Below are 27,811 nucleotides of genomic sequence, written 5' to 3' on the forward strand. Positions count from 1 at the left end.
TTTTTTTTTTTCCCTTTTCAATAAGTTTCACCCTTATGACATCCATGATCTACGACATGCCAACCAAACCAAAACACTGATGGCTACAATATTCTTTTCTCTCTACCGAAGAAACTATGATCACAACTAAACCTAGTTAATATGATGATCTCAAGTTCACAATCAACACTTACCTATAGGAGTTTCTATGAGACCCTCATATATCTGTGGAATTCCTATTTAGTTATTGATTTTTTAGAGAGAGAGAGAGAAAGAGATTTGGATTCTTTCTAAAAATGGCCAGCCCAAGAATCAGCTGTTGGATTCATGGAACTACTTTAGACTATTAGATTTATGAATGTACATAAGTTTCAAAAACTAAGCTCGATTAAATTCAGGTCCCAAATTCAGTAAATAAGGCCTTATTCTTTCATTTATCATCTAGAAATGGAACTAATCTATACTGGGGAGAGGGAATGAGAAAGAGAGTATCATAGCCACGAGAGGAAAGATTTATGGTTTGCGGCTATTTGAATAACTTAGAATGCTAAAAGGAAGTCTTAAAGAATTTGTGGTTGAAACTTAAGTAGCACTGGTTGTGTTTGGTTGGGAGTTTAGTTTAGTTTTGGTAGTGGGTGGAGAGAGAAATAGAGTAATGATTGAAGATAGGGGTAATGATTGGAGAGAGATAAAGAGATATGAGAAAGCAATAATTGAAAAAATAGGGTAATGATAGGAGAAAGAAATAGGGTAATGATTGAAAACAAAACTAAAACTAAAACTAAACAGTGAACCAAACAAAGCCAGTTCTATATTGTTCTACAGGGGTTACATGGAAGATTCTTCTAATATAAGGCTACAAGTGTAAGTAGACTAAAATCCGGGGGGGGGGGGGTGCGCGTACCCCCTCTAGTCCTTGACTTGATCTGCCAGTGCTTAGAATCAACTACAGATAATATTACAAAGCACCAACTTCTTTTACTTCTATAGCTCTTTCTTCTGAATGCCTAGCTCCTTCTTCGGAAGAGGGTCCCTTCGGGCGAGGGTTCCTAAATTGAGAAATAAAAGAAGCTTTCTTTGAATGCAAGAAAACTACTTCCTTTTTATTTTTCGAACGGCAAGAAAACAAAAAAAACTACTTCCTGGACCATCAATTCATGCTGCCATGCAATAGACATAATTTTAAATTAGCAACAACAAAGAGAGATCCTATGCAATCAAGGTTCTATAGAGACAAGATATCCATCAAGTTACCTCGGTGAGGCTCTAATGACCAAGAGCTTCCTTCTTGTATCTTGACTGTTCCTCTATAAACCAGATGAAGGTTTGATTGGAAATTTGTTAACTACATTAAGATCCAATTGCTAGAACTCAACGTTGACAAGACGCATCTGTTACCACCACTTGTTGCAATAGTAAAAGCTCAGCCTACAAATGAATAACACGATTTCAAGCCATGGTGAAGCCATTTTTGGCCCATAATGTGGAGTTACATCCAACTCCTAGCTTATTTAGAATGCTGCAGGATGAAAAACAGATGGAGCTAGCATATATAGTGAAATTTCATCTTAAATGCCATTTAACAACATAGCAGCCGAATATTTTGTCATTTGCAGAGATAAGACTTCAATCCATCTCACAGTCCACTTATATTCCGGTGCATAGCGGAGACTGAGACCATAGAAGCAAAACCTCCCCTAGAAGGACTCAAATTATAGATACATCATCAGAAAACAGGGTGCACTTCTTTGGAAGAGTTCGTAAGTCACACTTGAGGAATATAGGCGACTCTTTGAAGAGATTGATTCCTGGCCCCTTGAAATTTTAGCCTGTTATCCAGAAACCCAAGTAAGTTGTTTTCTATACTGAAAGGTGAGTGAGCAACTGCAATGCTACACTTGAGGCCAAATTATGTTCTTCTAGTTGATTTAATGGCGAAGAGTTCTAGTTAGTTAACATTAGAATGGCTGCAGAAACGCAATCTCATGGAGTTCAAGACACTAAGAATTTAACTAATGAGCATATTGTCTGGTGGACACCACCGGGGGGGGGGGGGGGGGGGAAGCAGCAGCAAGATTAACGCTGCTTCAGTTAAATATTTCTCCCCAAGTACCTAACTTCCTCAATAAAAAATTCTCCCAAAATACCTCATTAAATTTCCACTTTTTAACCAGCTTCAAACAGTCGTTTCCTGGGAAAATACAGCCACACTTTTACAGAGAAGGACGGCTTAGGCACTTCGCATTGTCACACCCTCACAGACACTGCCACACCACCGACCGCTGCACTGCAAAAACCGCCTACTCACCTCTAAAGCTCCTTGGTTTCTCTCTCTAGATATAGAGATATCGGTACTCACCTTCATATATATTTTAAGGGCTTCTTGATGGATTCTGTATTGGGTATTGTTCAAAATTTAAGCTTTGATCTTGAGTTGAAATCTAAGTATATTATGTATCTTGGTTGTTAAAATCACGGCGTTTATTCCTTATATTTCAGGTACTTTAGGCCTTTTCATTCCATTGCAAAATAGGGCTTCTGATATATTTTCATGGCTTGGGGGAATTAAGGTTTTGATGTATTTGTTTGAACTACTTTACATCATTATTACTTGGTTGTTTCAATATATCTCCATTATTTGTGCCCATATTATATAGAATTTACCGATCTGCCATAGCATATAATGACATTCTCCATCACATGATATTATACTGTAACCTTGTATAATGGTACAACCATCCATTCATAATCATAGCCCAGTTGCAGTCATCATGATTCAGAAGTCTATACAACTTGGATGGCTATAATTTACCTAACACAGCATTACATATCCCTGTTTCTCACTGGAACTTTCCTGTATAGTTTTAAGCGGGATAAAAATGAAAGGAAACAAATCAATGATTGCAAGGGGTATGCAAACAAACAATCGAAAGAAGATTCCCATATGTGCTAGATGCACTATCATAGAAAAATAGAAAGGAATTACACCACCCCAAATTTTCTATCACAGAATCTCTGATTGTTGAGGACCTAAGCCGAGTATGGGTCTTTCAGCTCCTTAAATACCCAAATAGACAGAGGAGTCAGGCATCTCACTCTTTCACCTTTCTAATCTCTACCTCCCTCCCTCTCTATACATACATATTGAAAAACATATATATACATATTCATAGATACATAAAATATGGCCCAAATTAAGTTTGCAGTTGCTAGCTTTTTATTTGTATCGATTTTGCTCATGTGCACTCGGTCTAGTGAAGGAAGGAATCTGAAGTTACTAGGAGAAAACACATTCCCCCCAAAGCAAATATCTTATGGTATGATCTTCAAAGCAGAAATAAAAGATTGCTGACAAGAATAGTAATTTGCATGGAGAGAACTCAAATAGAACACAATATACAAAAGAGATTGGACAGATGGATCCAATGCAGCCAACAGCACAAAGTCAGGGTGTAGACAAGTCTCTACCACCGCCATCTCCAGCTCAAGTTGATGACTTCAGACCTACAGCCCCAGTTAACAGCCCGGGTGTTGGCCATTTCCTCCAAAACTAGGGCTTGGGCTAGGGCAACTGTTGTCATATAACCTAGGGTGTTTGTAATAGTGGGAATTGGGAAATGCAACTTTTTGTGGTAAGAATGAAGATCTGTGCCTGTATGTATATAATCTTACCTTGATCAAGTATAGGCACAAGTAATTGAATTTCAAAGTATTTAGCATAGGATAGATGTGCATAAATAAGGTATTATTGTAACGATATTATTTTCTAAGTTTCCATATTATCTGTAAACATATTCTAGGACAAATAAAGAATTATCAGTTGAAGATGTTTTCCGGTAATGGATTACACAATCCAGTAGTGTTTTTGCTTTGACATATAATCTAGTGGAGTTTATCCTCTCCCTGTTAACTCTTGCCCATGGTATGAAAATGGATGACCACACATTCTTCCATTTATTATATTATTGACCTTCACTGTTAAAAAAGAAAGAAGAAGAAGAAGAAAAATAATTACAAGAACACTTCAACAGTATTCTACCTCAAATCCAATTTCAGATCACTCGGTGAAAGAAAGATGGTTTTAAACCATGCATTCTCTCTCAGTAAATTTTCTCAATCCTCTTTCATAGGGCAAAAGTGCATCCTAAATACACTTCTGTCAACTCCTGGACCCTTCCACCATATAATAAAAATAGGAGAAGAGAAAAACACAATTTCAGTATCAATACACCTGACACATTTAAGCAAACCATATAGCTTTAGAACTTTGTCTTTCTTTTGGGTACTAATTCTATGATGTGCTTCACCGCCATATTAAACTTGTCATAAATGGCCAGGCTGTACATTAGCCTCTCCCTGTCACTTTTGTACTTAGTGGCTGAAAGCGACCCTGTTTACGTTTTGGAATGCTCGTTGAAAAAAATGGTACACACATGTTCCAAAACATTGAGTTTAGCTATCCCAAAGTTTTTATTCCTTCCCTCAATATTTAGGCTAGAGAGAAAAAAAATTGCAAAGAAGAAAAAAAATGGAACTCCAGTAGGACAAATGTAAAAGAAAATAATGTATTTTACATCAATATTTAAGAAAATAAACTCTACTTAGTTCCTCTTTTAAATTAATACATTCCTATATTATAAACTATAGAAGCCTACCTCACCATACCACAGTCTTGGGCATGTGGGCTATTGCATTTCCATTCCAGTTCTTCCTACCAGAAAGATCCGCATTCCAGGTATCATAGGATGAAACCATATCAGCAAGTATTTCAAAAGAAGCTAGGCCCTACACATCACTAAAACCATACCAACCTCTGCAAATAAATTAAGCAAGTGCAGAGAAATGCATGGGAGGTGTTCCACACACTACAGGAAGGGAATCCAACAAATGCAAACCATCACTCTAGCAAGTTCCAGCATGGAAAGAGTCAAATTGCTCCACTTTACAGCAATAATATTAGAAACGCCAAACCCTTCATATATGAATACTTGCATTTCTGTAGGAGGATGCGTTAAGCAGCAATTGCAGACTGTGACTATTTGCTGTGCAAGCTATCTCCAGAGTAAACATTTCAATTTATGAACTGTTACATAACATATGCATTATATCAGAATCCTACCTTAAATTGCTGCGCTGCTTTTTGCTCTCATATTCATGATTACACACAAGTTCAACTTCAACTAAAGGGATGTCTACAAAGAGATGCAACACCAGAAGAAATATTTGAAATCTCATGATCTGTTACAAAACGAAGTCACTCATAAACCACTTAGTTTTGAAAAAGTTTAGGTGTGTTCCACTAACTCAAATAAGTACTTTTATTTTGAATTAAAGGTAATTTATTGTGACAGAATGATCTGTCTCGTAACGCGGGAAGTAAGTACTTAAAAAGTAATAACCTTAGCGGAACGGGAAGTAAGTGAACCCTTGCGGAGTTAAGCAAAGTTTTTGGCCTCCTTCCTTCTAGTACCAAGGCAAACTTGTGCAATACGGCCTAATCTTTACAAATTCTGGTATCATAAAAAATCAGCATTGACCTGTCGTACATCAATGGATTCAAACCTCCACTTAATTCCTCAAAAGCCACCTAGAGATCTACATGTTTTCAATTACTACCGCCTACAATGTGTAAAAGTATCAATGAATGTGTTGACTGTATTTAATGTATTGAATGCAATCAGGAAGATACTCAATTAGTAGAATCAATTAGGGATTTGATTTGATTTTATTCTCTTTCCTTATTTTACCTTGTATTCAGCCCATATATTGTACCTCATTGTGAGAAGAATAATATATCAATCAAAGTATTTCAACATGGTATCAGAGCAGGTTCCAAGAACCTGATTTCTTCTTTTTGTTCTTTTCTTGGTCTCTCAACCAAGTATCATCTTTATCCTCTTTTTCAGAGCCAGGGAGCCTGTCCCTATTCTTTCTCGAACGATCTCTGTTTCTCAGACCTATCTGAGAAATCCATCTTGTCCGATGAAGTACTCTCAGCTCTTAGCAATACTGAGACTGCCTTCTCCGATCTTCTATAGACTCCGCCGCCCACTCAGTCGGACTCCGGCAACGTTGCCTAAACCCCAGTCAGCAACGTCAGACCCTCATCTAAACCATATCAACTCCGGGTATCTCTATTGCATCCCCACCAGATCTGGTAATATTTGGTTTATTCCTATTTTTTGGTTTACCCTCGTATTATGGGTGATAAGGATAAGAAAATCGAAACATCTGGCTCTAAGGACACTGTTAGGGATCCATTTCATCGTCGTTCTCTCACCTCAATTAAATTAAATGGGGCCAATTATTTGCCATGGTCACGTGCTGTGACTATTTCTTTGCGAGCAAGTGGTGAGACTTCCTATATCACTGATGCCCCATCTGAAGATTCTGTTTGGATTCAAAATGATTCGTATATTATGACTTTGCTTTGGAATAGTCTTGAACCTGATATTTTTAACAATATTGCATGCCTTAACACATCCAAAGAAGTATGGGATAATTTACATGAGTTATATTCATCCGAACAGAATCTCTCTCGCATTTATCAGATTTATTTTCTTTCCAACAAGGAGATCGATCGGTTGATGAGTATTTTTCCACATTAAAAGGGATGTGAGATGAGTTAAATGTTTATCAACCTTTAACCACAGATTTAAAGGTTCAGCAGAAGTACAGAGATGAATTTCCAGTTACCAAATTCTTGTCCGGGCTGAATACAGAACTTGCTCCTCTCAGTCCCTAAATTCTTTCCGGCAAGGAAGTTCCTACTGTTGGTGAGGCTTTGCTCGTGTTCGAAGGGCTGCTCCTTAGTCTTCTGTTTTAGAGCATCCAACTCCATCTGCTCTAGCTGCTCCTGCTACTGGTCCTATTTCATATTCTGGGAATTTTAGCCACTCTAATCCTCTCCACAGTCGTAGTGGTTCTTATGAACGTGGTGGTCGACATGGCGGCCGTGGGGGGCGTGGTGGTCGTGGCACCAAGAAGTGTACACATTGCAATGCAACCAATCACACTGTTGAGTTCTGTTGGAAGCTTCATGGCAAGCTGGCTTGGGCTAATCAGGCTACATTTGAGGGGGAGCCATCTGGGTTGGCTCCTCCAGATCAAATTACTATCTTTAGGTCTGAGTATGATTCCATGTTTCACAAGGCTAATGCATCTTCGACTTCCATTGCGACTCATGTCTCATCAGGTAATACTTGTCTTCACTCATCTTCTCGTACTGGCAATGCTCCATGGATTCTCGATTCTGGTGCATCTGATCATATGACAGGTGATTTGTCTCTTCTTATTGCTGTCGTTACACCTTCCATTCCTTCTTATGTTACTATTGCGGATGATACTAAAATTCGTGTACATGGCATTGGTACTTATCGTGCCTCTGGCCTTATTTTTACTTCTGTCTTATACTTACCACAATTTCCAATTTAATCTACTTTCCATTCATAAACTTTCTCAAACTCACAATTGTTTTGTACTCTTCTATTCCTCTCATTGTGAATTTCAGGATCTCAAGACGCAGAGGATGATTGGTGGGGGGTATGAGAAGAATGGTCTGTACTACCTTCGGCCGTCCAATCCTTCCAAGTTATCTGCCTTCGACTCCACTACCATACCTTACCAGTGGCATTGTCATCTTGGACACCCATCTTCTGCCAATCTTTGCAAGATAGTCCCTGATTTACCTAGTTTTTCTCTTTTTAATTGTGACACTTGTGAACTCAGTAAACATCGTAGGGTTTCTTTTCCTTTATGAGTTGAGTCACCTAGTTTAGAACCGTTTGCTTTATAGTTCATTCGGATATTTGGGGACCATCTCGTACCGCAAGTTTATGCGGAGCTTGTAACACCCGTTCCGAGCATGCACGTGCATCGCATATGTCATTTAACTTTATGTTGCATAGGTCATGCTATTTGTTACACGAGTTGCGTTATTATTCGCATACCATTTATTAATTGTTAAGCAATCCATGATTTAATTTGAGGGTTTAATTAGTTAATTAAAAGAGATTGACTTGGTAGGTGGAATGAAGGGTTAAGATGAGTTTTGACGTATTAGAACCCATACACCCAAACTCATGGGATAATTATTCCCTAAAAAAAAAAACCTTCTACGGTATTCTACATTATTCCACCCCTCCACCGCTTTCTTTTGTATCACGTAGAGAGAGAGAGAGAGAGAGAGAGAGAGTGAGTGAGAAGAAGAAGAAGAAGAAGAGGAGGAATTTGGGAAAATCTAATTGAAGGTAAACCCTATTTTATACCTAATCTATGTTTTGAGTTTTGATCAAACATGTATATACCTGTATATTCATGTAGTTTAAGTCCTAATTAGGTTATAGAAGATTGGATTTTACTACCAAATTCGTCCATCTTTGGGACATGTCTCAATTAGAGCTTGAGCATAATTGAATCTGTCCTGTTCTTAGCGAATTTTTCTCACAGACTTTCCGACCTTGTAATTTTCTGAAATTTTTACTGGACATGGATATGCATGTCTAGTTTGTTGGGTAAAATTTTCAGAATTTATTTCGAAGAGGGGAAAAAGTTAAAAATCGCGCACCGAACTGCTGCTGTGAAACTCGTATTGCTGACTGCACTGACACAAGTTGGGAAAACAGTCATATCTCCTAGCTCGAGACTCGAAATCACATTCCGCTTGCTTTGCTGAAAACTAGACTTGTAGGGCTTTCCAACGGTGCAACCCGTACGCTGTGGTTATGCCCGAGCAATAACAGAATTTCTATTAAAGTTTACTTAAAATCTGTCTCTGCACCAGTTTTGGAATTATGTTAAGTTATAGTCGCGAGGCCGTAGTAAGGTTACCCGAACTCCATTTTTTATGAATGACCTGTCGATTCGAAGAGGAAGAAGTTAACTTTTCAACAGTTTAAGTGAAATTTCTAGAATTCACGATTATGTATTGGATATGGTCAGAACCGTACACGTTGGCCATGGATTAAGCCTTATTCTTTGGAGTTCTTGTATCTAACCTCATTGAATCAACTTTGGAGCATTGAAACACATCATCCATCATTTTTATTGCATTGGTCTCATTCAGTATCATACTAAGGATGGAGATTTAAAAGAAGATCAAATGCTAGACTTATTGATGCATTTTGCTTGCATTTTATCATGAGTTGGAGTATGAAATATACTAAGTATAGTGTCATTCACATTCTAGGATCGGGGGACGAGTCTCCACCTCAAAGTTGAGAAGGGGGCCTTTCGCTTTTGTCTTTTGGATCTCTAAGGTGAGTGTGCTATTTCATTGAAGTGGCTAGCTAAAAATAAACTTATCATTTTTTTTGCAAATGTTGGAAATTTTGACGATAGTGATATGGATCAAGTTGCTTGAAACATGATTTATTTCAAGAGCATGCCATAGCTGTATTGTTGGTTAGAATTGTTTTCTTCTTGATGTACATAAGAAGGGTATAAATTGTCTGTTTGTTGTACACAAACAGGGTATAAATTGTTGGAAGTACCCTGTGAACAGGGTCACGGTACCGTCATAACTCCTGGTTGCGAGGGAAGCAACCCTATGGCTTCTTGAAATATTGTGCTTATTTAATGGTTTGTGAAAAATAACTTGTTTCTTGCTAAATATGGTTAGAAGCATTACTCGATCCATGTTTGCTCGTGTAAATTGTTTTATGCTTTTTGCCTGAATGAAGTAGTAACACTCACAATCCTTCCAGGTAACTGAAGTAGAGTTTTGGTCCACTACTGGTCTGACAGGCTGTAGGAGTGGAGAGGAGGGGCGACTTGGTGTCCTTTTGGCGTATTACATTTTGTAATATCAATTTTTGGAGAGTTGTCGTACCGTATGTGGATGCAACTCATCTTGTATAGTTCTCTTGTAAATTTTATTTTGGAAGCCGGTTGTAATATACTTAGTCGACACTGTCTTGCGTTTATGGAACGAATTTCATTAAGGTTGATATTAAGCTTTCATTAAGATTGATTATGTTAATCCTTCTAGAGCGGGTCGTTTCAGTTGGTATCAGAGCATAGGTTGTAAATTCTGTAGACTAGCCATGTTTAGACTAGTGGTGGACCATAGGGTGTTTGTCTTGTGTCCGTGGGGATGGGGATGGGAAGGAATAGAATGATCATGAAACATGCATGCATTTACTTTTGTTATTTGAGATGTTCTTTGATGAATTTTTGTATATCTAGCTATGGACCACAGTGGTCAACATGATAATGCTGGAGGGGGAAATGCTAGTAATGCATAAAATCAGCCGACCATGGATGGTAGATTATTTGAAGCGATAATACAGTTAACAACTCAAAAGGCAAAATATTTCGAGTTTCAGGCAGCCGCACAAGCGAGTTCTTTGGGGGCACGCACTGAGCAGGACACCATATATAGTCGGTTTAAAAAGCTTGGGCCTACAGAGTTTGATGGACCGCCTAACCCTCTTGATGCCGAGGAATGGATGAAAAAGTTAGAGGAAATCTTCCAGATAATGGTTGTGACGGATGAACCAAAGGTTTTGTTGGCCACCTTTATGTTAAAATGAGATGCTCGACGTTGGTGAGAAGTTACCAAACAAAGATTGTCTACACCAATTGCAAATCTTGAAAATAATGATGCTCCTCCTATACCTACGGTCATCACTTGGGCTATGTTTACCAAAGCTTTCCATGAAAAGTATTTCCCAAGGAGTTACCAAATGGGTTAGAGGCGGGAATTTTTGAAGTTGGAACAGGGGAAGATGACGGTAGCAGAGTATGAAGCCCGGTTTACAATCTTCTCACGTTTTGCTTTGAATCTTGTTAGCACGGACGAGGACAAGTGCAGAATGTTTGAGGATGGGTTGAATATAGAACTTCGGCCTTATGTGGTAAATCAACGGTTAAATACTTTTGCGGATATGATCGAAGTGGCAACAAATTTTGAGCGGGATGTGGGGTTATTGAATGAACAACGGGAACAAAATAAGAAAAGAAAAACAGAATCTACATCAGGTGGAAGGAACTTTGGCCAACAATCCATAATTAAAGGGAGAGGAACTTCTACTTTTCAGAGCCATGGTGGGAGTCAATTTCGAGGATTCCAATCTAGACAGCGAGCGAATGTGTCAAAGCAACAAAGTCAGACGGGTTCTACTTTTTTTGGTGGTCGCAGCAATGCCCTTACATGTCATAGGTAGGTGTGGATCACCTGATCATTTCGTTCGAGATTGTTCCGAACCAGAATCATTCTGTAGGTGTTTTAGATGTGGGGATCCGGGACATTTGGCTTCAAGTTGTCCTAGAACATCGAGGTCTGCATCATCTTCGGGTAGCGTTCAGATGGGTGGGGGTACTTCTCAGGTTAAAAATCAAAGCCATGGTGGAGGTTCAGTTGGTAGACCTAAAGCACAAGGAAGAATCTTTGCTATGAATCGACAAGATGCAATTGCAACTCCAGATGTTGTCATAGGGATTTGATTAGGTAGAATCAATTAGGGATTCGTGATCCTTTCAAAAAAAAAAATCAATTAGGAATTTGATTTGATTTTATTCTCTTTCCTTATTTTACCTTATATTCAGTCTATATATTGTATCTCATTGTGAGAAGAATAATATATCAATTAAAGTATTACGACAGAATGGTACAGTTAAAATTGTAATACTAGCAATAGAACTTACAACAACAGTATGCATAAAGAAGTTCGACAGTGAAAAGAATGCAATATCTTTGACCGTTGTGATTCGAAAGGGACAGGAGAGATACTTTATTTTTTCTGCACTATCACTATCACCAAATGTACATCGCACATCTGGGTTAATAGAATAAGAATGAAGCACTCACAAGTCACAACATGCACTACAGCCTAGTAGAAAACATAATCAAATGCAATTCATCCTCTACATGGCATTATGACTTTTTAAAGTTAAGTGGGAGGAGGCTCCAAAAATAGAGGAGCCAACCAAGCATGTCCTTTTGGAAGAGTATCTCTACTGATGATTCCATTTTTAACTGGGGAATGGAAGGTACAACTCCTGGCACTTTCAACTCATCATTTGCTTCATTTGACTAATACGAATTAAAAATTCCCCAACAAGGAGTGGTAGGGCCAACAAATGGTACGTGTATTCAGGGGGCTTGACTAACCTTTTTTTCCTTGACCAAGCAGTTTTCTGAAGAATTACTCAATTCATATGAACTTCACATGTCAACAGATTGTGCTATTTAGGCAGGTTGGCATACCACAACTGAATGGTTCAATTCATATCCCAATGCAGAATAGGAATCTGTATCTTTGATAGACAACCTAGAATAATTAAAACAGAAAGGAAATATGTCTGAATAAGGGTTCTAATTAACCACCCCCTTCAAACCCTCTTAGTATCACAACCATCAATTGCTTAAGATGCGTAAAAGAACATCTTTCATCAAAGGACAGGCTGTGAGTGGTTTAACAAAAGGATCTGAAGAGCCGACACCAAAACGGAGTCAAACCAATATTAATGAGAGAAAATAATATAAAACAGAACTCCTCGCTGTTCATAGGATCTTAATGTTGCATTTAAAAACCCAAAAAAAATCCCTTCATATCTCTGCTCATAGCCACTGATATTGGGTCTAATTTCGGCCGCCTTATGTAAACCATCAGTTATCAGTCAAATTTTCTTTTCCTAGTGGTCATGTCTGGTACTCAGAAATTTTTTCCTTCAAGTGGGGAGCATGTGCACTCTGCCTAAACTGCTTTTCAGGGAGAATATTATTGATTCCAGCACACTTACATTGTATATATTTCCTACAAACCCCAAAATTATCTGAGATAGAAGTCAGAATGCAAAACAAAATTATTGAGTACCAAAATTATATGATATTGAGTAGCATACTTCTGGGAAGAAAATTATATAAATGCATGTGCAAGAGCACAAAAAATGAATTCACTGCATTTAATGTTTTTTATAATATTCAAACAAATATGTGATTTAGAATCTGAGTTTAATTCACCAAACAAAAAAAAAATATTCCAGAATTATGAAACAAATATGTGATTTAGAACCTGAGTTTAATTCATAATCAATAGTGGGCACTTTTTAATCAAAGGACTACCAGAATTGAGAAGTTAATTGAGGACTCCTCAGAATTGAGAAGTTAATGGAGAACTCATGAGGTGCTCTGTGCCTAGTGGATGAATACAAGAGCAAGGACAGTCTTTTCACGATCCTAAGGTGAGTCTGGACAGATCTATTAGGTGTTACATGGTGCGGCCAATGTAGGTGGGTTTGTGTGTGAAACTTAATGATGCAGCACCTCATTAGAAGCCACTTTTTGCAGTATGCGGGATGGAATTTTTCAGAAATAGTAAAGGGACTACTGATAGTTTGATAGTCCTTCTTGCTTATCATTTTTGTAATATAGCAGCCAGTAATCATGCAAATCACTAAAAAACCTGTTCACATATTGTAATAAATTAAAATCAAAAAAATCTTCCCAAGGACAGATGTATATCACTTGAATTTGTCGACTAAAAGAGTCAAAGGACATTAGCCATCAACATATTACATACTCATAACTGCAGGTGGAAAGTGTACCGGAATCTGCCTTTATAGAACATACTGACGGTAGAGAGGCCACCTCAGCTCATCTCCGTTACCTTAGTCTAATACACTGTGATGCGAAGTCCCACATCATCTGGGTACCAAAGTAATATGAAATATAACTGAGATCAATTGCTAGCTTTTGGGGTTGAGCTCTACCCAAGATCATGTAACATGGTATCAGAGATGGATAGGGTGCGTGTCTCTGGCCTGCACGCAACAGATGTTGCGGAGTGAGCACACTGCGCGTGAGGAAGGGTGTGAAGCAAAGTTTCACATTGTCTTGCTACTAACGTAATATGAAGTATATAAGTGTGAAGTATATAAGTGTGAGGGCACCCTCAATTCAATAGCTAGCTTTCGGGGTTGAGTTCTACCAAAACCATGTAACACACACGTGAACTAATTTAACTAATTTGTCAAAAACAAGTACTCTAAAGAATACAGTCCATTGAAGATTCAAACAAAAAGCTGCATTTCAGCACAATGAAAGGTCAACCATCAAACTTCAGCCAGAGAAAGTGCTTCACATAGAAAACCAGCAAGAGAATGAGACGAATTCATTCTGTTAATTTATGTTGGGCACAAGTTTTACATGTAAATACGTAAAATTATACAGAGAAACGAAAAGAAAAACAGCAACAGACATCAAGAACTTTGAAAATGATCAACAAGAACGCACTACAAATAAACTACTCATAAAAGGACCCTCAAAAGGTCAGAGAACATGAACCATCCAATTTCATATAATGTAAGTGGACATTTTGAGTTTAACAAATTATCAGCGGTTAAGATCCTGAGAAGGGGGGCTCTCTAACAGTATAAATACCAAGGAGATGCCAGGTAGTTATTATAGCGTTCACAACTCAAAGCTTGAACCACCCTTCTGTTATTCTTGTCAGACAATAACAGGATTACTCAACCCTTTCCTTCTCTACTCATGGCCAGTTCCCAACCCACTTTTGTCTGTGCCATGCTTCTCATACTTATTGCCTGCAATGGCACTCTATTTACTGAGGGACGAAAACTAAAGTCCAAAGGATTTGAAGAACCAGTTGAAGCATATAAAGATGATTTTAGACCAACAACGCCAGGTAGCAGCCCTGGTGTTGGTCATCCTCAAACTCTGGGATCTGATGAATCAGTTGCAGAATACAAAGATGATTTTAGATCTACAACACCTGGTAGCGGCCCTGGGGTTGGTCATTCTTTTGAAACAAAGAAAGATGATGTTCAGAGTGACACACAAAGTAAAGGTACTGGTGTCAGCCATTCCATGGGAGGAAATGAAAATGATTTCCGACCGACAGGACCTGGCCACAGCCCTGGTGTTGGCCATGCTTTCAAACCACAAACGTAGAGAGAAGCCCATAATCAGCTTGGAGTTCATTGCAACTTGCATGTACAAAGAATAATGTCCATCAGGCCCAAAATGAGTGCGTATATGTATTTCAACTTTCTAAGGTTTATAGTGAACAGTCCTAGTATGTATGTTGGACCACCCATGTAGTGATATCAAATATAGCTTGTTGTTCAAACTACAAATCTTTGGATCTCCCCCTCTCTCTATCAGAAATAGATAGGTGATTCGTACGATACAGGTATGGACTGAAATGCATACATATCAATTCTTACAGGTGCATATATTTGCATGTTAGCGCAGAAATGCATGCGCACTGGAGAATTTAAATAGTGGACCCTATGTAGTGTATCAACCGCTACGTATCGGTTTTCAGTTCTCCAATAACATTACACTCCAACATAGGGACACTACAAAAATTTGCATGTGTATCGCTTTGTATCGATATTGTACCTACTTCACGGCCAATACTTGACTACTACGACCCCTTCAAGTGCTCTGCCACCAATAATAACTTTAGACAATTCATAACTGCTACACTTGATTTCGGCTACATATCATTACATACTCCTACAACTATTACCGTTGTGCGGCCCGCTACTGCTATTTAACCTTGTGCACAGCTCGATGAGTCACCAACACCATGAAAGCAAAAGAACATTGACTAAATGTGCTAGGGCAAGATGAAAAGAAAAATAGGTAGGATTCTTCAGTCTACAGCTTGGGCTGGAGCATCAAGTATGGACCTATGCTGCCTGCCACAGGTCTCACATCTGTAATCCAAATCATTCATCTTGTTTCTGTAGATTATAGGTAAGAAAACATTGGGTTGATTTGGTAACCGCACAATTCATTTCATCATAATGCTATCGAAGAAAGTATGAAAGTTGATTCGGTAACCGCACAATACATTTCATCATAATGCTATTGAAAAAATTATGAAACTTCTAATGGAAGGAGAGTCGACTGTCAATTTTTATACGACCAATATAACAATATCATATGGCTACAAATGCCAAAATCGATCTAATTCTTCTCATGGATGACCTACACAAAGGGCCATACAAGATGAAGGAATCAGATGATCAAAATGGGACCAGCGGTCAACAGTACGTTCTACTCCATAGAATATAACGGAGAGAAGAAAATCTAGTTTTACAAACCAAGGAATATTTGCCAATAGGAATCCCAATTCTTTTTAGATCTACAATTCCTGCCATTTTAATTTTTACCGGTCACTATTTTCAAGCTCACCCGTGTGACATATTTCAAATTGGATATTAGTAGGAGAATGGATGGTAGAATTTTCAAATGTAATAGGAGACTACCGCAAAGCAAATATTGGATAGGAAATACACACAATGAAGTTTGTGGATGTATTCAGTAACAGAGATACTATTTCTTATTTCGAGTGTCGGCGGCCCAAAGGCATGCCAAGCAAGTAGGGGTGTGCAAAAAACCCGAGCCCTGACGGATCCGACCCGAAGGGTTTCGGGCGGGGCTGAACATGTAGTTCGGTCGGGTACGGGTCCATTTTTTGAAAAAAAATCAGTTTTCGGTTCGGGGCTCGAGGTGCTGTTTTTCTTACCCGACCCGACGCGATCAAACCCGACCATAAGACGACCTATTCACATAGATTACTTCGGTTTTGGCCGGACCCGACCCGAAAAAAATCTGACCCGGCCAAAAAAAATCGGTTACGCGGATGGTTATTCCCCCTCCTTCGGTTCGGGTTCGGGGCCCAAAAATTCGATAACCGACCAATCCGGTCGGGGTCGGGGCCGAATCCGACCCGTCCGACCCGTGCACACCCCTAACTGCAAGAGAGGCCTGATAGTTGGAAGAGGGAGCACCCTCCCAAATAGGTGAGTCAGAGGCATTAGGATTGGTAGAAAATTAGGGGCAGGCAGAGAAAGGAAAGGCCAAGTCCAGATATCATCATAGATAATGCATGAGACTTTGGCAGCAATATCGAGTTTATCATGCCAAAAAAATGTAAAGATACCATCACCAATGATAGTCCATATCGGAGTTTTTACTTCCACATGGGCTCACTTCCAACTTAGAATTAGCATCCTCTTATTATTCTACTGTTTTATACGCTCCAATTTGGACGTCGACCTGGTCAGCTAGAAAGGAAAAGTTTCCTTTTTTCTTTTCAATTCTATGACAATGAACTAAACCGACATCATGCACTCGATGGTTGTTGAGACTGTTACCAAGTAGCATAAATTGTCTAACTCTAGTTTTCATCTCTGATGTTCGATAGTGACATCCGGGACACACCGCCCTCCCCTAAGCACCAAAGTTTTCCACACTTCTTGGAGGCGTCAAGAATCAACAATGAACTTCGATATTTTGATCACTTTGTTACACTCTCTTGAACACTTCCCAAAACAAAACAATGCAGTACCAACACATCTTAATTGGATACATATGCCTCATTTAGAGTAGGATGTCTTCTGGCTACAGACGGTACTACAGTGTACTTGCCTGAACGTTTTAGGATATGCGGTATTAGCATACCGATTTAGAGGAGCAAGTTACACGTACAAAGTAGAAAATTTGAATTATGAAAACTGCATCACAATCCAAAGCAAAAGTTAATTTAAAACCCCATGTACATTGAGTTGACTGATTACTTTCCCTAATATCACTCCCCAAAAGAAGGGATCTCAGACCTCCTACAAATGTACTATTTTAGTAACAAAATACAGGGCCACAGTGAGATTTTAGATTAAAGAAAATATGGAGAGCATAAAGTAAAGGGTGTGGGCAGCCAAGAAAAAGATTTCCAAGTGGGGCAAAATTGAACCCTCACCTCACCTTAAAATAAAACTGGACCGCTAACTCAAAAGCAAACTTTTCCAGAATTCAGACCCTTGAGGGGAAGAGCCCAATCAAGCACTCTTTTCACTTCCTTCGGAAAGATAGAGAAATCAAACAGCACATGCAAACCAACAGCTATGAAAATCTACTTTCTCTTTTGCATTAAATAATTTATTAGGGTTTGAATAGAAAAAAAGATAATATATTTTTTGGGGTAACTCGTGTTCTCGGGCTACCTTATGCAGCCCGACTAATCCCGGGACTCAATCACACTGCTCACTTGCACGGAACATAATTAAAACCGCAGCAGAGTGCTGTATAGACTGTCCCAAACAAATTGATAACACACGTGATACGTTCTGAATGTAAGATCTTAGAAGAGACCAAATATATACCTATACCTGGCCAACCCTATGGAAAAAAATACTACTGTTCTTAATTCAAATGAAAGCCCAAAATAAAATAATGAAAAAGGAGGAGAAAAGTGTAAACGTGGTTACCAAACCTCGTCAATCGACGATAAACGCCACGAAAGAATGAGCGGCGAACGAATTGAGAAGCAGAACAACATGAAACACCATAAAGATCAATGGACCGAAATAAATATACAATATCAACACCCAGACAATAACAAATTTTGACGCTTACCTGTTAAGGGTTCTTACCCAGAGCATAGGACAAATATTACGTACTTTTTTTTTTTTTTTTAATCTTCTAAGTTTAAAAAAATGGACTTACTAAAATAAATTTTGTGCAATATGGACCTTATTTGATAAATTTCGATGACATCTTTTCAAACGGTAAAAAAAATTGAAAATTATTTTTGTAAATACGTTATTCTTAAATTTGAAAATTACAAATAACTATTTATTTTTTAAGAACCCTTGACGAAAGGGACTTGCTCCCTCCCGATTTGTTTGTGCACTTTTAAGAATTATTCATGTTCCAAAATATTTATCTATTTCATTTTTTAATGAACTAAATGTCCTTTTTTGCCCCTACTTTTTCCGAGTAAAGTAACTTTTTTTTAAAAATAAAGTCAAAAGGGAAAATGTTGTTAATTAAATGTTTTTAGGTGTAATGTTCTCTACAAAAGTTGGGTTCCCAAAAATGGATAAATAAATTGAGACAGATGGAGTATTATTCTTAAGTCCAAATGTTCCATGGAAGTTTTTTTTTTTTTTTTTAAATCGATAGAAAACATCATATATATATATATATATATATATATATATATATATATATATATATATATATATATATGAGCTATAAAATACAAATCGGAGACACTACATTAATACTAATTAGCTCATTATAGGGTACAAATAAAGAGAACAAAGAAAAAAAGGAAAAGCCATTTTAAGGAAAGAATACTCAGATGTGGGTAGAGAGATTCGAACTCTTAACCTCTTAGTGAAATATAAGAGTCTTTACCAATTAAGCTTGTTACATGGAAGTTGAGCGAATTCTTTTCTCTTTTTTTTCCAATATTTTTTACATCAGCTGGGGTTAGTGAGAGAAGTTAGTGAGTTAGTCCACATAGGTTCATAAGTTATCCATAAACCGCTCACAACGAGACTCAAACCTTGATATCGCACAAGTAAGAGCCAGAAGTTATCGACCGAGCTGCAAGCCAATTTGTAGTTGAGTGAATTCATGGAGGTGTGTTTTATTAGAATGTTGGGTTGAGATGCACGTCGGTCATGAATAAAGAGCATTTGATAGGAAAATCAATTTTCAACAAAATTATGTTCTGTATTCTATAGTCATGATTTTTTATGTAAATATTAATGTTGGTAATGAATTCTAAAAATTACACAAATTCAATCATCGAGACGATCCAAAAACAAAAGCCTTGTTTGCTAGCCAAAAAAAAATATTAAAGCTTATTTTCTTAGAAATTTGGTAAATGGTATTTTCACTATTTTGTACGATCAATTATGTAACGCTCCGAATTTTGGTACGTTAAATGGACAATTTTATTGGAACTTAAAGATAGAGTCTAGCTCATTATTACATCATAATCCCCATAATTACACAGAAGGAAGGGAACTAAGGTTCTTAACTAAAGCTCCACCTGCTCTTCCATCATAGCCAGCTCTTCGGCTCCAAAGGCCTCCAAGGTGTACAGCTCACCTTGTTCATCTACAGAGTCTGACACATTATACCAGCGTCATCACCGATATAATATGTCAGGGTCACCAAAGGTAACATCATGAACTACATGAGCTCAATAGAATAATCCAAACTCACTAACCCTTAACTCACAAACAATAGATCATAAATTAACGATTTCCAAATAGAACATGCATAATTGACACATTCACATTCACTATTCATTATCGTTGGTGTCTATGAATTTTTTGAATTTCTCCTACGCGACATTTCGTAGATCATGTCACTGGTTTCACCTTTCATTTACCAAATCAATATTTTCAAAATCGTCATTTTACACACCCAACCTCGGTTCCGCCGCACCGGTCTCCCGAGTATACTCACAATGGTTCCACCGCGCTGGGTTCCCATTGGCACATAAAAATATTGAATTTGGCATTAGCTCCTCTCCATGGATAACCAATCCACAATTCAAAACCCTCGGTTTTGCTGCTCCGGGTTCCCAAGTATCCTTACGATGGTTCCGCCGCTCCGGGTTCCCATATGGGTTTTCGAAAATCATTAAATCAATTGTGTTGGCTCCTTTCCGCGGATAACCAGACCACAATTCATCTCTCGGTTCTGCCGCTCCGGGTTCCCATTGGTTTTTCGAAAATACTTTACACACGCACTCCTCACAATGGGCTACCAAATTCGGACACATTGTAGTCTCCAAAACATTTCTCTTTTGCAAATCACATCATTCCATTAACCACACCTTAGGTGTCATATTTCTACTTTCTCAATTTCTGTCTCATTTTCATGCAACGACTTCGCGGTAGGACTTTTCACATACGTAATCATAAATCATTCATTATAATCTTGAAACTAAACTAGCAAGATCATCCAACTAAATCATGCTCAAAACACCACTTAAAACATAATGCCACATGTATACATGCCTTTGGAGTGAAAATCACTTATGCTTTACAACAAGACAAGTAATACAATCAATTCATGTATACATGCTCATAACCATCCTAAAAATCAAAATACGAATAATTCCGTGCATTTCGATGTACAAACAACATACAATATACGTAGAGTAAGTAAGTAGAGGTATTCTACATATACTTAGAGTAAGCGGTTCGAAGTATTCTACCGCTCTTCTTGGTGGTAGGGCGGCTACGGAAAAGTAAGTTGACGATCGGGCGGAGTGACTTCTTACGGTAAGCTTTCGGTAGTTTCGGAAGAGAGGTTTCTCTCGAAACTATTTCGTGACTAGAACTTCTAAACTTTATGGATCGAAAGGGTGGTTTAGAATGAGTTTCTTGAGAATCTTAGGAAGAACTCAAAAACACTCAAGAATAAGGAAGAACAAAGTAAGAACACAAAGATTTTATAGAGAAAAATTTGGAGGATTTGAAGGTGTGAGTTGAATGGTGAATGGAGGGTGCTATTTATAGCCAAACTAACTTCTATTACCCAATGAATAAAATTTTTTTCTAGCAAATATTGTCCAATGGTTAAAAAGGCAAATTATGATTGAAAGCCTTCCATGACTTGTCAAATCCAATCTTTAGGCATAAGGCTGTAAAATCAAGTAGGATCTTAGGCTTTCTAAGTAAATCTAGGTGATCATAGTCTAGGTTGGCAAGTCTTACAAGTCTAGGGTAGGGTTTGATTAGGTTAAGGCATAGCCTTCCATGTTTAGTCATTCATAGGTCTAGGTTGTAGTCAATTTCTAGGATGATTAAAGGCTACTTTGGAATCAAATCTAGGATGATTAAGGCTAGAATTCTATGCTAAAAATTGACTAGAAATGGAATGGCAAATAGGAAATAGGCTTATGGCTGCATAGGACTAAAAAGGTAGCTTTTATAAGTGTACAAGTCAAGGACACACATGCACACACATCTCTCTCTCTCTCTCCTCCTCCCTCTCTCTCTCTCCCCTCCCTCTCTCGGCCCCTCTCTCTCTCTCTCTCTCTCTCTCTCTCTCTCTCTCTCTCTCTCTCGACCTTCTCTCTCTTTCTCTTGTACTAAGTATGTAGATATGTATATATATATAATGTAATTTTCAGGTCCACTCGTCCGGATTTTTTTATGGTCCGGATTTTCCCTTTTCCGATCGATTTGCGATGATCCGAGCCGCTCAATGTGTTCAGAACGAGATTTTAAGGGTATTCGCGAGAAATCAGCAAAAAAAAAAATGATCGGGAAGGGCTTGATCCGAGCAATTTTTTACTAAACCGTTCAATAAAAAACTGTTCGGATCAAACCCTTTTCGATCATTTTTTTTGCTGATTTCTCGCGGATACTCTTAAAATCACGTTCTGATCACTTTGAGCGGCTTTGATCATCGAAATTCGATCGAAAAATGCGAGGTCCGGACGATCCGGACCGTAAGGCGTCCGGACCTGAAAAGAAATATATATATATATATATATATGTATATATATATGTATATATATATATATGTATGTATCTAAGAAAGTAACCCTAGAATAATTAGGCTTATGACTATAACCCTAGGTTTGTATGCATAGCATGGCTAGGCTTGCTTCTTTTGAAAGCAAAATGATGGCTATGACTTTTCTTGTCCAAGTCATACACACGTTGGCAAGTCAAATGTCTATTATCCAAGGGAGAAGAATTTCTCTAGCATTTATTAACTAATGGTTAAAGAGATAATGATGATAGGTATAGCTTTGAATGACTAGTCATGTAGTATAATGATTATCTCTAATGGCCTAATGGTTCAATTAGGGTTAGGAGGGGTTCACAAGGTTCAAAGATGGTCAAAATGGTCCAATTAGGGTTAGGAAAAAGTAACTAGATGAATTGGTAGTCCGGTTCCTCCAACTAGTCGGTTAAAAACTTATTCTACTTGTCACGTAGGATTTCTAATCAAAAAATATAATTTTAAAGGACTAAAATCTAATTATGACGGATTATAGAAATTAAGAAGGAATTTTAAAAGTAATACAGAGTAATTAAAATAAAATTTAAATATTTAACGAAATTTTTATTCACCAAAAATCAGGGTCGTTACAAATTATAAATAATATAGCTTATTCAGCTTTTCTAGCTATATGATTAAAAGCTTAGGAATTTTAATCTCTAATTCAAAATTTAATTTTCATATTTAAAGCTGCAGAAACTAGATTTCATGAAAGAATATTTTTTCATAATGATAGAGCCTAAACTTGTATTTCTAACTAATAACAAACGGCATCAATGATATTCTTAATTTAACTATTTTATAAGTACATAATTAAAATAACTATAATTTAAAACTTTCTAAGTGTGATAACAAACGGAAGAATGACAATCATTCAACCCGACCCTCCAAATTCTACAATAACAAGTCCCCATAAATAAATAAAAAAAAGGAGGAAAAACAAAAGGGAAAAAGAAAGGATCCACAAAGCTAGGTTGAAGGCCCATAAAATCATGCGAGATAAGATCGCATAATCATTCCTCCGTGCTACTTTAAAATGCGTCAACTGATACTAATCCCTTGAAGACTACTTTTTATTTTATTTTATTTTATTTGGTGTCAAAAATTTGCCCAGACAATCGGTTATTAAAAAATATAACTAAGGAGCAGAGTTGAAAAAGGACAATAATTAGAAGGAATCTTCCAGTGTATTAACTAACTCGTGGAAGAATATGCTTACAAAGAACTTACTCCAATTTGTTATTATTATTTGAAATCTTCTTCTTTTTTTGAAAAAAAAAAAAAGGATTATGAGATTGAAATCTCCAGTTTCCGATCCCATTATTTCCTTCTTACTTTTTCTTGATATATATACACACACACCACGGATCAAGTGAGGGATCCTGCATTTTGTTAAAATGCGGGACTTTTATTTTCCGATCGAATTTTGAAAATCCGAACCGTTCAATGTGTGCAAAAAGTGATTTTAAGGGTTCTTGGGAGAAATCAGCAAAAAAAAAGACCGGGAAGGGCTTCATCCGAGCAGTTTTTTTGGAACCATTCAATGAAAACTGCTCGGATGAAGCCCTTCCCGATCATTTTTTTTACTGATTTCTGGATAGAACCCTTAAAATCACCAACTGATCACTTTCAGCGGCTTGGATCTTTGAAATTCAATTGGGAAGGGAAGTCCCGCATTTTAATAAAATGCGGAATCCCTCACCGGAACCTGACTGTATATATATATATATATATATATATATATATATATATATATATATTCTTATCTTATCCTATTGGAGTCCATGAAATTGTGTTTTCTAACTAATGATAGAAGAAGTATCAAGAAGTTACCCAACCCTAAAATCCTAAGGTACCTTAGAATCTTAGAGTGACACTTTCATTAATAGTAAATATATTTTTGTAAAAGTAAACCTAAAGGTGGCTAAGTATTTCATCTATCCTTAATGGGAATTAGGCTCTGTTTGTTTGAACGTAAAATATTTTTGCCAAGAACATTTTCCGTAATTTTCATTGTTTGGTTGTCGAAATGCCTGTAAAATGAACTTTAAAAAAAAATGTTTTACTACATCTTTATTAGCTGTAAAACAATTTACCCTCGAAAACTCGGTAAGTCAATTTCCAACTCTACGCATCCGTTTGCCCATTCGATCACCTCTATTGAAATAACTTGGCAACAACGCATTCTTGTATTCCCTCATGGCCATGTCAATAGACTCAATACACACGCAACAAGGACACACACACACTCTCTCTCTCTCTCTCTCCAGCCAAGAGCCAGACTCTCTCTCTCTCCCTCTACCCACTTGCATTCCTAGGCACCCCATCGCCTTCGTCTCTCTCTTGGACTTCCTCCAAATATGAAGCTTTCACTTTAATACTACTTCGGGCAAATTAGATGAGTTATTAGCTTGTGTAATAGTAAAAATATAATTCAACCAAACACTGGAAAATAATTGTAAAATTTGTGTTTTTCAGTAAAATATTTTACGTCCAACCAAATGGAGCTTAAGTTCACTTTTTTGTATTTAGAGGTCAAAATCTCAAAAAAAAAAAAAAAAAAAAAAAGTACTTATCAAGAAGTACGTGTTTGTGATTTGATACTTCTTAATTAAGCCATGAACGAAGGCAAGCAATTTCTTCAGTATGTTCTGGAAATTTTCCCTTCGACGGGAATTGTAACTAAGAATTTTTTTTTTTTTTAAAACAACAAAAAATTTATTAGGAAAACTTAATAATGGGTACATCAATTGTAGGGAAAAAGGAGGGAAAATCAACCAAAGGTTGATATAAAACACCAAAAGAGACAAAATCCACGAACCCAGGAGGACCAAAGGCCAAACTTCAAAAACGGGTCAAGCCTCATGAAAATTTTCAAACCCCATTCTCCTAATATTTCCTCGCACCCACTTCTCATATATAAAAGAAACTCCATGACCACTCATTATCGCTGAGTTCTTCTTCGGATTCGAATTGCGGATTTAGGCAAGTTGGGTAGGTGACAAATTTTAAAAAGAAAAAGGAAAAAAAGGAAGTTAACATGGGTTGCTTATACAAGAGTAATGATCACATCGATCTTTCAAATAATTCAATGTAAATAATAAATTTAAAAGCGAATGACAATGTATATACTGGACCGGGACATTGACAACCAATTATTGGGTATTCTCGAAATATTATGTGACATTATCATTTGGTACTCTCCATAAATGAACGATCGGTACCACACTTTGTGTATCAATCTTTGTTTCTCTATCACCCAGTAAAAAGTGAATGACAACGTTTATACCGGGTAATTGATTTTATCGCTAAGTAAATGATTGGAAGTACCACGTAGCTAGACAACCCCACACGATGATCGGAGAAACGCTGAATAATTACCCAACATTGATCATTACTTTTCTTTTTTTATCAAATTGAATTGATCATGCATACTAGTATCAAACAATTACTCCACCTAAAAAACAGAGCTAAGAATACTTTCCTCAGGGTCCATTGGTTGTTTTAGATTTGTGGTTGGTGGCATGGGAGAAGACAAGACCCAGAAGAATCTCTCAGAGCATGATTCTCCGGGCATGTCCTGCATGTGGTTGTGTTTTAATTTGTTACTGTAATTTCAAGGACCAACTTGTTATTCATTATATAAAGCCGACACACACATAAGGCTGCCATTGAGCCGAGTCGAGCCGAGTTTTGAAATGTTCGGACTCAACTCGCAAGAAAAAAGGTAGGCTAGAACTCGGGTCAAGCTACTTAATCGTGGCTCGAACTCGGCTCGAAACTCTATATTGCAGCTCGAGTTCGGCTCACTCGTGCTGGACTAGCCCATGCGTGAGGACAGCTTGAAAAAAGCTGGGTTGGGTGTTGTACTCAAAGAAGATGCTTTGTACAACAGGTATCAAATTTTCCGACGTGGGACTAGCAACTTCTCCTGTCCCTTGGTTTGTGTTTGTCCCACGTCAACATACCCAGACCCACAAAGTATTCCCTCTTCTATAAATGCTTTTCCCACCTTCACGTACCTAGAGGCCTTGCACGTGCCCCTCTGACACTTGGCAATCATAAGTGATTGCCGAGAAACAAGTTTAAAATATTTTAGGTGGAAAGTAACGGGTCATTCGGCTAAATAAGCTACTTGATTTATTTTTTTATTTTTATTCAATTTTTTTTTTGCATTTGTTAGTTTTTTGTCAATTTTTTGAAAATTTTTGCTTCATCATGACTAAAGAAATCTAAAAAGTAAAAAATTACGATTGAAATCTAATTTTTTTAATAAAGACGAAAAAATTGGCTTATTTTTATTTTTATTCAAAAAAATTAGGTTTTGATTGTAATGTTTTACTTTTTAGGTTACTTTCATCATGACGAAGCAATAATTCCCAAAAAATTGATAAAAAACTAACAAATGCAAAAATATTTTGAATAAGGACAAAAAAATAAGCCACTTAGCTTATTTAGCCGAACGGCCCCATAAGTATACATACATATATATATATATAGATATAGATATGTATAAGAAATATATGTAGTTCGCGAGCCCATACGAGCCGAGCTTTTAGAAGCTCGGGCTCGGCTCGTTAAGCAAAAGAGCTGAAGAATTAGGCTCAAGCTTGTTTGTTTATATGTCGAGTTGAGTTTGGACGAGCTCATCTCGAGCCAAGCTACGAGCCGCTCGCGAGCGGCTCGGTTCGTTTGCAGCCCTACTCTCTCATACACCCCCCCCCCCCCCCCCCCCACACACACACAGATAAATATATACACACACACACATGAGCCTTCCTATATGGGCATCCGTACTATGTTAAAGTGCGGATGTCTTCTTTTTCTGATCGAATTTCGATGATTCGAGCCGCTTAATGTGTTCAGAACGTAATTTTAGTGTACTTGCTAGAAATTGACAAAACAAATGACTGGGAAGGGGTCCATCCCAGCAGTTTTTTTGAACTGTTCAATAAAAACTGCTCAGATGAAGCTCTTCTTGTTCTTTTTTTTTTTTTTGCTGATTTCTTGCGGGGACCCTTAAAATCACGTTTTGATCACATTGAGCGGCTCGAATCATTGAAATTCCATCGAAAAAAAGGAGGTTCACACTTTGCTGAGTGCGGACACCCTTATAGGAAGTGGACTGTATATATTTATATAATATATATGTATGTATGTATGTAATAAAAAGAGGAAAAGGAATGAGAGTTCTAAATTAAATATGTACATATATATATATATATATATATATATATTTATATATAATAAAAAGAGGAAAAGGACCCGTTCCGGATTACCCCTTAAAAAATAAGTACTTATTTGTAATTTTCATGCTTAAAAATAATAGGCTTACTGAAATAAATAAAAAATATGCAATATGGGTCTAGTTTATCAAACCCTACAAAAAAAATTGAAAAATTATTTTCATAAACCTATTATTTTTAAGTTTGAAAATAGGTCCTTAAAAAATAACTACTTTTTTTAATAATCTGGAATGGGGCTTGAGAGTTCTAAAATACTATGAACCGAGATGGCCTTTGACCCAGTTGA

The 27,811-nt window shown here is 37.3% G+C and overlaps 2 protein-coding genes and 1 long non-coding RNA gene across 6 annotated transcripts in view; 2 read left to right on the plus strand and 1 right to left on the minus strand.

Moving 5' to 3' along the window:
• Positions 1-18,324, minus strand: part of LOC131336569 (patatin-like protein 2) — a 32,990-nt gene extending 14,666 nt beyond the window's left edge. For 2 of the 4 annotated variants that reach the window (XM_058372455.1, XM_058372451.1), the window contains exons 1-2: positions 5,099-5,217; positions 1,234-1,407 (exon numbers count right to left, since the gene is read on the minus strand). The gene's annotated coding sequence lies outside the window, so the exon portion shown is untranslated. Of the gene's footprint in view, positions 1-1,233; positions 1,408-5,098; positions 5,218-12,091; positions 12,116-18,227 lie in introns of those variants that run through there. The other 2 variants (XM_058372452.1, XM_058372453.1) reach the window with 2 other exon arrangements.
• Positions 8,171-9,967, plus strand: LOC131336572 (uncharacterized). Its single transcript, XR_009202878.1, has 3 exons — positions 8,171-8,228; positions 9,167-9,236; positions 9,684-9,967. It is a non-coding gene; the product is annotated as an uncharacterized LOC131336572 (long non-coding RNA).
• On the plus strand, positions 13,845-15,078 carry LOC131336571 (precursor of CEP9-like). The gene has a single exon (XM_058372458.1). It carries the CDS (start codon positions 14,474-14,476, stop codon positions 14,891-14,893), a length of 420 nt encoding a protein of 139 aa, XP_058228441.1. The 5' UTR covers positions 13,845-14,473; the 3' UTR covers positions 14,894-15,078.
• Positions 18,325-27,811: the final 9,487 nt, after the last annotated feature.

Source organism: Rhododendron vialii, chromosome 8a (assembly GCF_030253575.1).
Source record: "Rhododendron vialii isolate Sample 1 chromosome 8a, ASM3025357v1".
Lineage (NCBI taxonomy): Eukaryota > Viridiplantae > Streptophyta > Magnoliopsida > Ericales > Ericaceae > Rhododendron > Rhododendron vialii.